Below are 13,126 nucleotides of genomic sequence, written 5' to 3'. Positions count from 1 at the left end.
GAGCCAGTGGCGATCCCCACACATGTCTGCTGATTCGTACAACAGACATGTGTGCCTTGCAGGCGCAGGTGGATCCGTGATCCACCTGCTCCTGTTAACCCCTTAAATTGTGCTATCAAAATGGGACAGTGCGATTTAAATGCCCACAGTGAGTAACGCGCACTTCTCTGCCACCATCGGAGGCCCGTGACATGATCAGGGGGAGCCAATTGTTGCCATGGTAGCACAGGATCATGTGATGACTCCTGTCGCTATCATGACTCACTTCCTGTTACAGCCGGCAGACCAGTAACAGAAGACGAGCATTTCTGCTGATGTGAGCTGTGCAGCTCTGATTAGAAGAAATTAATGAGCGATCAAACTGCTGATCCTTATAGTCCCCTAAGGGTATGAGAAAAATAAAAAATAAAGTTAATAGTTTCAAAAAATTAAAGAAATAAAAAGAAACCTAAAGTTCAAATCACCCCCCATTTGCCCCATTGAAAATTAAAGGGTTAAAAAAACAAAAAATATGCACACATTTGGTATCACTGTGTTCAAAAATGCCCAATTTATCAAAATATAACATCAATTAATCTAATCAGTAAATGGCGTAGCGGCAAAAAAATTCCAAACCAAAAATTATGTTTTTTGGCTGTCGCAAATTTTGCGCAAAATGCAATAACAGGCGATCAAAACATAGCATCTGCGCAAACATAGTACAATTAAAAATGGCAGCTTGAGACGCAAAAAATAAGTTGTCAGTGACCCCCAAATCACAAAAAATGAGAATGCTACAGCTTGCGGAAAATGGCACAAAAAGTGCGCCACTTTTTTTGGACAAACCTCTGAATTTTTATAACCCCTTAGATAAAAGTAAACCTATACATGTTTGGTGTCTACGAACTCATACTGACCAGAGGCATCACGGCAACTCATTAGTTTTACCATATAGTAAACACGATGAAAATAATATCCCCAAAACTATCATGCAATCGCCCTTTTTTTGTAATTTTTCCGCACTTGGAATTGTTTTGCCATTTTCCAGTACACTATATGGTAAAACTTATGGTTTTATTTAAAAGTACAACTCGTCCCGCAAAAAACAAGATCTTATATGGCAATATTGATGGAAAAATAAAAAAGTTACGGCTCTCGGAAGAAAGTGAGCAAAAAACAAAAATGAAAAACGGAAAATCGCCCAGTGGTTAAGGGATAATTTAGACTCATACTTCCAGTTCTTTACAGAAAACTTGTCCAGAGACTCATCATCATCATAGACTGGGTTATAATGAAAGGTAACACCTTTATACACAGCGAATAATAAAGGATGTCAAAGCTCTCCTCCTCCTCTCCCTTCACAATCATTTTTGCACACGCTCATTAGATGCTTCAGTACAACACAATAGGGTCTAATGTAGTTTAATGCTGCTAATGTACATGTGATTTTCCTGAAAGAACAGAGAGGACAAGTCTAGTCCCAATGGCCAGTGTGAAAAATAAAACAAACAAGATTTTTTGTTTTTTTCGTTATTAATAATGTGATAGTAGGAAAAAAAAATATGTAACAAAACCTGAATTAGACAGTAGGTGATTTTCTGATGAAATAATCTTACCAAAATCCTTAGAAAAAAAATCTCCTGCTCCTGTGTCTCCTCTATCACTAAACGCGTCACTGTGATCCACCAATGCTTCCTTCACGGCATCGTACCCAACCAGTACTATGGTCCGGAGGTTTCCTAAGTAGATGGTGTAAATGGGTCCATATGTCTCACTTAGCTAAAGAAATAAATTTAAAAAAAAAAGTGACAAATGTAACCTTTTGGCCATTTTCACATGACAGTATCAAAAGTCTGTGCAACAGTTTACATGGGAATTATGTATAGTGCAAAAAAGAGTCCTAGGGGGAATGTTTTCTGGATCTTGCAAGATGGGATGTGATAAATGTACAGACCTACAGTACAGAGCAAAAGTTTGGACACACCTCATTCAAAGAGTTTTCTTTATTTTCATGACTCTAAAAATTGTAGATTCACATTGAAGGCATCAAAACTATGAATTAACACATGTGGAATGAAATACTTAAAAAAGTGTGAAACAACTGAAAATATGTCCTATATTCTAGGTTCTTCAAAGTAGCCACCTTTTGCTTTGATTACTGCTTTGCACACTCTTGGCATTCTCTTGATGAGCTTCAAGAGGTAGTCACCGGAAATTGTTTTCCAACAGTCTTGAAGGAGTTCCCAGAGATGCTTAGCACTTGTTGGCCCTTTTGCCTTCACTCTGCGGTCCAGCTCACCCCAAACCATCTCGATTGGGTTCAGGTCTGGTGACTGTGGAGACCAGGTCATCTGGCGTAGCACCCCATCACTCTCCTTCTTAGTCAAATAGCCCTAACACAGCCTGGAGGTGTGTTTGGGGTCATTGTCCTGATGAAAAATAAATGATGGTCCAACTAAACGCAAACCGGATGGAGTAGCACGCTGCTGCAAGATGCTGTGGTAGCCATGCTGGTTCTGTATGCCTTCAATTTTTAATAAATCCCCAACAGTGTCACCAGCAAAGCCCCCCCACACCATCACACCTCCTCCTCCATGCTTCACGGTGGGAACCAGCCATGTAGAGTCCATCCGTTCACCTTTTCTACAAAGACACGGTGGTTGGATCCAAAGATCTCAAATTTGGACTCATCAGACCAAAGCACAGATTTCCACTGGTCTAATGTCCATTCCTTGTGTTCTTTAGCCCAAACAAGTCTCTTCTGCTTGTTGCCTGTCCTTAGCAGTGGTTTCCTAGCAGCTATTTTACCATGAAGGCCTGCTGCACAAAGTCTCCTCTTAACAGTTGTTCTAGAGAGGAGAAGGTGTGTCCAAACGTTTGGTCTGTACTGTATATTGTTATTATTTTTTAAATTTATCCAAGAATTTCCATTTTATTGGTTCCAAAGGAAAACACAAATATCCTCTCTGTGGAGATCTCTGCTTGACCATCCATAACATTCAATTAATTACTGTAATTTAAAGGGAACCTGTCACCAGATCTGTTCCCTAGCTGCGGCCACCACCAGTAAGCTCTTATATACAACATTCTAAAATACAGTATATAAGAGTCCAGGCCGCTGTGTAGAAGGTAAAATACACTTCTATAATACTCCCCTGGGGGCGGTCCGGTCAGGTGGGTGTTGCTACTCTCCTGTCCGGCGCCTCCTCTCTGCTGCAATCTCCATCCTCCTTCTATCCAGCACAGGCCTCCATTGCGCCCCTGCTGAGGGCAGATCAAAGTACTGTAATGTGAAGGCGCGAGGAAAGGTTAAAGACTGCCCGCGCATGTGTAGCGCCCCTGAGCCACTCAGGGCACTTCTAGGTGCTGCATCCTCACCAGGATGCAGGGCCTAACCCCAGGGACCTGGACCACCAGTGCCAGTGACATCTGCACACACCACAGTCCCAGTTTCCACTCCACACCAGGGGTAATTGGCTAGTCAGACACCAAAGGGATTGCCACCTAGAGGGCGGAGCCAGTTCAAGGGACTAGACAGCCTGGTGGGAGGGGACAGCAGCAGTTAAGTCAGGAGAGTGAGAGTGAACAAATGTGCCTAGAGCTGGGTCGTGTAACGGTGACTCGGGGGCACAGGAGAGTGGTTGCCAGGGCAGGTACACCTGAGTACCGCTGGGACCAGAGCACTGACGGGGCACAGGGCCATAGGTCAGGTGACAGCTTCACGTGGCCTGGCAAATACCTGTGTAGGGAGGGGACTTTCACGGGCCTCACTGACCCACAGAACCGGGGGCATCAGCAGTAACGAGAGGATCAGGGTTCGGGACCACGAACCAACCCTACAGGATCCACACTGCCCGCCGTACAGACAAGGAGACTGCCTAAGTACAGTCGGGCCTCAAACCAGCTCCAAGCTACGGGGACCCAACCACACTGAGGGTGCCAACGACAGAGCAACTGAGTCATCAACTGGCACTGGAACTACAGGGGCCTGAACCAGCCGTGTCCAAGTGTGCCGCCCCCACGGCAGCAGCTGTCGCGGGCGGGGAGGAGGGTGTCAGCACACCGCGCTCACCCCTTCTGCTCGGGTCCGGCAGTTGCTCCTGGTGGCTCGAGCTGCGGGCCGGATCCCGGGGTGTCTCGAGCGACACTCCTCGCCCGTGAGTGAAAGGGGGGGTGTTTGTTGGGATTATAGTTCGTGACGCCACCCACGGTTGTGGTGATGGCACCACCGCTGCTCAGTGTGGGGGTCCCGGGGATGGTGATGGGAGCAGCCAGGTGTTGTGTTGCCCCTCCGTGGGTAGGGGTTGGTGATCCCGGGGCCCGGTGAAGAGATGTGAAGTGTAGGGCCTGGAGGGCGCAGGGACGCGGGGGCAGCGCTATGCCTTGCGGCACTGTGGTACTCACTCAGCCTGAGGCACGGACACAGTTTGTACGGTAAACCAACGGCTGGTAGGACGGTCCCACAGACGGTTGCACCTGCACTCCCGGTAGGTGACGGTGACGTCTCTCTTCCTTGCACCTGTTTGACTGATGGTAGCGGTGGATTCCCTCCGGTTACCCGCTCCCCGACTGCAATCTGGGCCGGAGGAGCTCTACCCTTTGCCCGCAGGCGCTGGCCCTGGGGAAACTGGTGCCTTGGCGGTGGCGGTGTCTCCCCGGTAATGGTCGGGCTGTTGCCGTCAATCGGTACTTTGTTGCTGGGGGATCTGCGTCCCCTTCACTGACGGATTCGGCAAATTGGGCGACTCCTAGCCTTGCCGGGGTCCGAGAGGCCCCTGCCCTGGTGCTGACTGTCCTTCGGAACACTGCTCCAGACCACCGGGCACGCAGCCAACGGGGTCCTTCCAGAACTTCCAAACGGTCCCCCTCCGGACAGTCACCGCCGTCGCTGACCTTGCTGTTCTAGCCCTACACACAGCTGGGCTCTCAGGCTCTGTGCACTCTCTGCGCTCTCTCCACTTCTTGCTTTCCTCCTTTTCCACTTTCCTTTCCTTCACTTTCACTTCTGGTTGTTTCCTCTAGCCCCTGCCTGGGCTACTCTGCTGTTCACTCGTTCATGTCCCTGACTGGACTCCTTTACTCCAGCTCCTCCGCTCCAGACCACCGGGCACGCAGCCAACGGGGTCCTTCCAGAACTTCCAAACGGTCCCCCTCCGGACAGTCACCGCCGTCGCTGACCTTGCTGTTCTAGCCCTACACACAGCTGGGCTCTCAGGCTCTGTGCACTCTCTGCGCTCTCTCCACTTCTTGCTTTCCTCCTTTTCCACTTTCCTTTCCTTCACTTTCACTTCTGGTTGTTTCCTCTAGCCCCTGCCTGGGCTACTCTGCTGTTCACTCGTTCATGTCCCTGACTGGACTCCTTTACTCCAGCTCCTCCTGAGCTTTCTGCCTGATAGCTTCCTGCCTCCAGAGTTGTGAGCTCCTTGGTGGGCGGAGCCAACCACCTGGCCCACCCCCTGGTGTGCATCAACAGACTCTTGGAGGAAGGCAACAAGGATTTCTGGTTAGCAGGTGTGCCTACCTGGAGTGTGGGGTGTAGTGGTGTTGTTATCTGTGTCCCCTGGCTTGCCCAGGGCGACACACAGCCATCGCTGCTTGGATCCGGATCCACGGTACGGCTCGAGGGGTTCTCCGGACCCGGTGGTCGTGCGGACACTCCGAATAAAATGGGGACGTTTTTGTACGGGGTTGGTGGTAGGTTTGTCTGTGATGCCACCCACGATGTGTGGTGAGGTATGGCACCACCGCTGCGGTGATGGGAGACCAAGGGAGATGTAATGGCAGCTGGATGTTAACCCCTCCATGGATAGAAATGGATGCCCCGGGACCCAATATCTCTATGCTGAGGATTGTGATTGCAGGGGCCGGCGTGCCCGGTCAGTCCAGGAATGTTACTCACAGTGGAATAAAGCACACGAGTCCTGTGGTAAACCAAGGTGATGGTGGCCGGCTGCCGCAGACGGGTGTATCTGATCCCACACCTGGGTTTGGTAGTCAAAGTCTCTCTCCTCTGCACTGTTTTGTAAATAGGACTTTACACTGGAAAACGCAGGAGTCCGCTCCCGGTCCTTTGGTTGGGAGCCGTGCCCATCTGACGCTGACCCTTGGGATCTACGGGCCCTGGCGGTTGCCCTACCCTTCTCGTTGGGTGGTTGTCTACTTTTCGGGACATAGGGGTACTTTGCACGCTGCGACATCACTAGCCGATGCTAGCGATGCCGAACGCGATAGTACCCGCCCCCATCGCACATGTGATATCTGGTGATAGCTGCCGTAGCGAACATTATCGCTACGGCAGCTTCCCATGCACTTACCTGCCCTGCGATGTCGCTCTGGCCGGTGACCCGCCACCTTCCTAAGGGGGCGGGTCGTGCGGCGTCATATCGACGTTACACGGCAGGTGGCCAATAGAAGCGGAGGGGCGGAGATGAGCGGGACGTAAACATCACGCCCACCTCCTTCCTTCCGTATAGCCGGCAGGACGCAGGTAAGGAGATGTTACTCGCTCCTGCGGCTTCACACACAGCGATGTGTGCTGCCGCAGGAACGAGGAACAACATCGTAACATCGGTCGTCCCGAAATTATGGAAATGACCGACACTACACAGATCGCCGATTTACGACGCTTTTGCGATCGTAAATCGGCGCATCTAGGCTTTACACGTTGCACCATCGTTACTGGCGCAACTTTCCATTTGACCCCGACGATATCGCAGTAGCGATGTCGCAACATGCAAAGTACCCCATAGGTTGGGTCAGGACCTATAATCCTGCCCTCAATTGGTTAATTAGCTAGGCCGTTGGTGCCGATCCTGGCTTCAGGGTCCAAGTACCCCCTCTGTGCACACGGTTTCCGGTTGGTTCTCCAGTGTCGGTACCGGCGGGCTACAACCCTGTGCCAGTCCACCTTGGATCCCCGCAGCCGTCTTCCCATCTCCTGCAGACCCTGGCTACCGTCTGCCACCTAGCCAAAGTGTCAGGGCTCCGACTCTGGCTCCTGTCAGTCTCGCACCTCCACTCCTCACTTGACCCTAAACTCAACTCAACTCACTGTTTTCCCGCCCCCGGGCTCTCCAGACCCCTAGGTGGGCGTTCCCTATCTGCCTGGTCCCGCCCACTAGTGTGTCTGTCCTTCCCTGAGGATGGTGACTAGGGTTTCAGGTCGGCTGCTGTAACCCTTTGTGGGATTGTTGTAGTGCGGGGGCCTATATGTGCCAATACCTGGTTTTCCAGAGCGCTACACAAGTGTCCAACTGTGAGTAAAGACTGTTAAATTGCAACCCACGGTGTGGCCTCCCTTCTCCACCACACACTTACCGGGCTCAGCCCTGCCTGCGGAGGGCCTACCACCACAGCTGCCATTACCACCAGCCCTGGGGATAACCAATTCAGCAGTGCAGTTCCACCATATTAACCGCAACTCGCAGGTGTCGTCACACCAATGACTTTAACCTCCCCTGTAAATGCTCCCCATTAAAAAGCACCCAGGGCACGGAACCAGGCTACGGCCATCAAGGTGACACTCCATAGTTATACACCGCCCGGGACCGTGTACCCCATAACCCTGGGCGACACACATGCTCACTACAATATGTTGATCTGCCCTCAGCAGGGCAGATTATAGTGCACCTGCGCAAGATCACAATGCTGGCCAGTGTGGAAGACATAGATGATCGCATCATCCACACTGGGCAGGATAGAAGGAGGACAGCCATTGCTGTAAAGAGGAGGCGCCAGACCGGAGAGTAGCGACACCCATTAGACAAGAGAGCAGCGACACCCATCGGACTGGACTGCCCCCTAGGGGAATATAATAAAGACGTTTTTTACTTTCCACAGGCTTGGGCTCTTATATACAGTATTCTGGAATGCTGTATATAGGAGTTCACTGGATGTGACTGCAGCTTATAGTCGCCAAATGTGGTGACAGGTTCCCTTTAAAACACTCAGGTTTATAAACTGTACATGACTTTCCCAAAAAACAATCGGAATAAATCAGAATCATTCTCTTTGTAGGCAGTTTATAGGTTGTTGTTTATGCCATTCTTACCTTCATTAATGACTGGGGTAGCTCCGTAGTGCTGATCTGAAGGATATTCCCCAAGCCCGGCAGAGGTGTAGGTCCTGGGGGCAGGTCCTTCTGTTTGACCCGACCCCACCATTTAATGAGATAAATGAGGAGAGTGACCCCAGTAGCCAGGAGAAGCGTAGCTCCGATATTCAGAGCCATCCCGAGCCCCGGTGACTACAGATTGGTCTGAACTGTGCCCTGTGTATATTCAGTTAAGTACTAGGCAACATTCCAATTTTTCATTATCGAGTACAGGTTGGGCGTTTAGTGCCAGGTGCAGAATTACAGCTCTGTTGCACAATAGGGATACATTGTAAAAAGTATAAAAATTACCTAGATTCATTTCAGGTAATGATGAGAAAATTTGATTGGCATCCAAATAATGAGCAAAACAATGTTATTTGGGATCCTGAGAGTTTATTCTAGAGTATAAATCAGTAGCATATTTTCATATTGTCCTATGTGTGGCCACTTACATGTGCAGTTTTACAGTATTGGGAGGGCTTGGAGGAGCCAGAAAACTAGTCAGTATCTGGTGTGACCACCATTTGCCCGTCTGCCATCTGCCCTGTACAGTGAAAACCAGGATTCATCCGTGAAGAGAAAGCTCTCCAACGTGCCAGACGCCATCGAATGTGAGCATATGCCCAATCAATTTGGTTATAACGATGAACTGCCATCAGGTGGAGACTCCCAAAGAGGACAACGAGCAGTAGATGAGCTTCCCTGAGACAGTGTCTGACAGTTTGGGCAAAAATGTTTTGGTTTTGTACTGATTGTTGCAGTCGCTCTCTGGGTGGCCGGTCTTAAGGGGGATTTACACGCAACAACATCGCTAACAAGATGTTGTTGGGGTCACGAAATTCGTGACGCACTTCATCTGGCCTCATTAGCGACGTTGTTGCGTGTGAAACATATGAACCAACGCTAACTATCAAAAATACTCACCATATCGTTGATCGTTGACACGTCGTTCGAATCTCAAATATCGTTGCTGTTGCAGGCAGGTTGTTCGTCGTTCCTGCGGCAGCACACATCGCTACGTGTGACACCACAGGAACCAGGAACAACATCGTACCTCCTGCCGCTGGCAATGAGGAAGGAAGCAGGTGGGCGGGATGTTACGACCGCTCATCTCTGCCCCTCCGCTTCTATTGGGCGGCCGTTTAGTGACGCTGCTGTGACACCGAACGAAATTCCCCCTTAAAGGAGAGATTGTTCGGCAGCCACAGCGATGTCGGTGAAGAGGTAATTGTGTGTGACGCTGCCGTAGCGAGATTGTTCGCTACGGCAGCGATAACCCCGTGACGCGCCGCCAACGTGGGCGGGTGCTATCGCTCACGACATCGCTAGCGATGTCGCAGCTTGTAAAACCTGCTTAAGACGATTTTGGAGAAGAAGATGCCCAATGGAGGTCTTGGGCTGGTGTGGTTACACATCGTCCACGGCTGTGAGACCAGTTTGATGTTCTGCCAAATTATCTGAAACGCTTTTGAAGACAACTTATGGTAGAGAAATAAACACTCACTTCACAGGCATCATATCCTGATGAGATAACTGGGGACCGGGGCTCCTAAACTGGCCCTCAGGCTAAGGGGCCCAACTGTCCCTACTCTCAGAGATACATCTAATGGTGACAATGTCTGAGCTGCCTTCATTCCCCGGCTCGTATACAGGCCTAATCTAATACCACCCCAGGAAATTGCCTGGGCAGAAGTGGTAGAACATACAGATATCAAATACAAAAAAATTCATCTCACCGACTTCAGATCTCTTTGCCTTTACTCCGTGTCACAGACTATCAGCTGGGCAGGCACAAACAGTAGTATAGTAGTATCCAGCACAGGAAGGAAAGCACGCTCTGATTAAAATCTCCATATGGTTTTATTCCATGTGTACACGCATTTCAACTGAATTACACGGTGAAACGCGTCGCAAGTCGCATTTTTTTCCCCCATCTAGGGGCTGTCTGTAACCTGCCTCATATTTTGTGTACAGATGGAATAAAACTATATGGAGATCTTATATATATGAAGCGTGCTTTCCTTCCTGTGCTGGATACTACTATACTACTGTTTGTGAACCCACAGATATGGGCCAAGAGGGAAACCAAAATTTTAAGTTATAAGGGGGAAAATAAGAGCAGGGAGTAAACAACGAGATGACGAGAGAACTCCACACACAAAGCAATACAATCACCAGCAGCACTGGGATACAACAACACATGGACTGGTTAGCTAATGCTATAGTCAGCATGGGAAGGCATTCTCCTCCATCTTAAAAAGTCAGAGAGTAGCAGTGATAGGTTTCCCATAAAATGTGATCCAAGAGATGAGGCAGCAAGCAGAAATTAACTTCTGCAAGCCCGATTACTAATGAAAACACAACTGGTTGATGCCCGAGCCTGTGTGCGTAACCAAGAAGCACCAAAGGAGGCATAGAGTGGAGTGTTAGATTCTGCAGTGTGAACAGCATCTGATGCCACCATGACATTTGGCGAGTTTAGAGCCAAACACTGTGTGACACAATAGCTCTGGTAGATATTCCTGTAGCCATGCTAATTGCACGCTCCCTCAAAACTTGCGACATCTGTGGCATTGTGCAGTGTGCTAAAACTGCACATTTTAGAGTGGCTTTTTATTGTGGCCAGCGTAAGGCACACCTGTGAAATAATTGTGCTGGCCAGCCTAAGGCACACCTGTGCAATAATCATTTTGGCCAGCCTAAGGCACACCTGTGCAAATATCATGCACTGGAAGGATTTGAAACTGGGACCGATCTATAATTTAAGAAACTGATTTATGCATTGACTTTGTACAACCCAGGGGCCGGTGAGGAGTAAGGAGTAATGCCATACGGATATTTGAAAGTCAGTCCATGAACACCCATTTGTTAATTGACAAATATGTGACACTTCATAGATAAATTATAAGATTTTCATTGGTTAAATTTTTTTTTTTTTTACAAGGTCCATTGTTCATTTGCCCTAAATTCACATATCACGTTTAAGGCTTCACTCTGCGAGCCACAAATTCCATCAGACTTCCATCAAGATAATGGACACAATGGCGCCATTGTAAGTCAATTTGTCCATGATTCTGTTCAATCTGGCAGAGCATCGTGGTTTCCTTCAAGCGTGAACAGAGTCTTAATGGGAAACTGTGAGCTAATTCATGCTGCCCAGACCAGGGACAGCAGTAAATGGTTTCTGTATTACAAAAGTTGGGTTTTCTGCAGCGTTTCAAAACATGGCTGGGGATTAAGGGGCTAGGCTCAGGGATATTTCCCCATCAGCATCGCCCCTGCTCGCTCACACAGATGATGTCGCAACAACCCTGTAAAATCCGGTGACGCCGGTAGCTAAGAGTTCTGTAAGCCCCTCGTCCAGCTGTCAGGTGCCACCAACCTAGATGGTGGACTGGAGACCCGTGAACTGATGCACTTTTAAGTCCAGAATCAAAGCGTTCCTATACTATAAAAAAGCATTATATGTCATAGCTGAGACACTGCAGTAATACCCAAGATATATTGCTAATGAATAAAACTATTTTGTCGTATTATCAGTATTATGTTTTTAGGTTTAAATAAACATTTTAATCTAAATGAAATGCAACATGGCTGTACTTTAGTTATGCCTCCCATCACAACCTCATACTATAATAATATTTTCCATTCTGGCCCCCTCCTGTAATAATGTCCTCCGTTCTGACCTCCATCCTGTAAAAATGTCCCCTTCTCTAACATACTTAAATAAAAACATTCTTCTTACACTTTCCTGCTCCCAAGGTGATCTGTATCTTCTTCCTCCTCTATAGATAGTGCAGGAGAGTCGGGGGGGGAGCATGGTAGTGATGTCATGTACCGTTGGTGATGTTAGCTGCTGGCCTCTCATTGGTAGGCAGCCTGTATAGCGGTGCAGGGAGTCAGTGGGTCTTCAATACATTTCAGCTGAATGTACATCAGTTAGTGGCGCCCCTGAGTAAATCAGGGTGCCACAGGGTACTGCATCCTTACCCAGGGTGCAGGGCCTACCCCCCATGGTTCCAGGTTCTTAACAAACCGGTGTCACTAACAACAGCATTACAAACCCCAGTCAGCACCTCACATCAAGACCTGTTAGATACACCAGTGGATTAGTCTAGCTGGAATAGAACCACCGACCTAGGGGTTAGGCAGACTGGTGGGAGGGAAGTGAGTCAGTTTTGAGTTCAGTAAAGGACAAGAGAGGAGTAAGAGCCCTCGAGGAGAGAGGGGCTGGGGAGAGTGAGCTAGACCGTGGTTGGGTCGCAGACGGTGGTCCGGGACCAGAGGAGTCAGAGACCGGTGGCAGTGATATTGGAAAGGGTGCGACGGACATAGTCTAGGATGACTGTCAGCACCGGGTAACCCAAACGAAACTGACCGGTACCGAGCACGACAGGGTACAGGACCCTAGGTCAGGAGCCGATCCAACGTCCTGGCAATTAACCTGCAAAAAGAGGAACCCTTCAGGGACCTTTCCACAGAGCTGGGGGCATCAGCACAACGCGGGGGACAGGGTTTTCCAGCCAGAAGCAGCCCGCTGAAGTCCCAAGTGCCAGCTCACAAGAGCACAGCTACACTTTACAAGGGTAGTGGGGCCCTAACCCCTTCAAGCCGAGGGGCCACAGACAGACACTAAAATTGTGCACGGAGGAAGGCTCCAGGACCATCCAGTGACACTGGTGGGAGTGGACACCTGGACAGAGCTCCCCTGTAGCAACTGTGACATACAGAGAACTTGGTTTATCTGCAGTGTGAGTGTCTGCTTTGTAATCCTCATCCTGCACCACGACTATCCACAGTGAGTACCTTGCTCCCCCTGCACCCTGCGCTCCCAACTAACTACCACCAACATCCCTGAGCCCGGGGCCATCCCTACCTGTGGAGGGACTAACATCAGGCTGATTAATTCCACCTACCCCGGTACCCCCTACAGCAGCGGCGGTACTCCCATTATCGCAACCCATAGGTGGTGTCACAAACGTATCCCCTGTAAATACCCCCTTTCAAGGATCCAAGTGTCCGCCGAGCCGGGTCCAGGCCCCTCGAGCCACC

The 13,126-nt window shown here is 49.4% G+C and overlaps 1 protein-coding gene across 1 annotated transcript in view; it reads right to left on the bottom strand.

Moving 5' to 3' along the window:
• Positions 1–8,218, bottom strand: part of LOC142251065 (cytochrome P450 2A4-like) — a 38,338-nt gene extending 30,120 nt beyond the window's left edge. Inside the window, exons 1-2 of the mRNA XM_075323567.1 lie at positions 8,030–8,218; positions 1,596–1,758 (exon numbers count right to left, since the gene is read on the bottom strand). Of these exons, the coding sequence (XP_075179682.1) occupies positions 1,596–1,758; positions 8,030–8,209 (343 nt within the window). The 5' untranslated portion in view covers positions 8,210–8,218. The remainder of the gene's footprint in view (positions 1–1,595; positions 1,759–8,029) is intronic.
• Positions 8,219–13,126: the final 4,908 nt, after the last annotated feature.

Source organism: Anomaloglossus baeobatrachus, chromosome 9 (genome assembly GCF_048569485.1).
Source record: "Anomaloglossus baeobatrachus isolate aAnoBae1 chromosome 9, aAnoBae1.hap1, whole genome shotgun sequence".
Taxonomy (NCBI): Eukaryota; Metazoa; Chordata; class Amphibia; order Anura; family Aromobatidae; genus Anomaloglossus; species Anomaloglossus baeobatrachus.
This window is presented reverse-complemented; position numbering and strand designations above follow the sequence as displayed.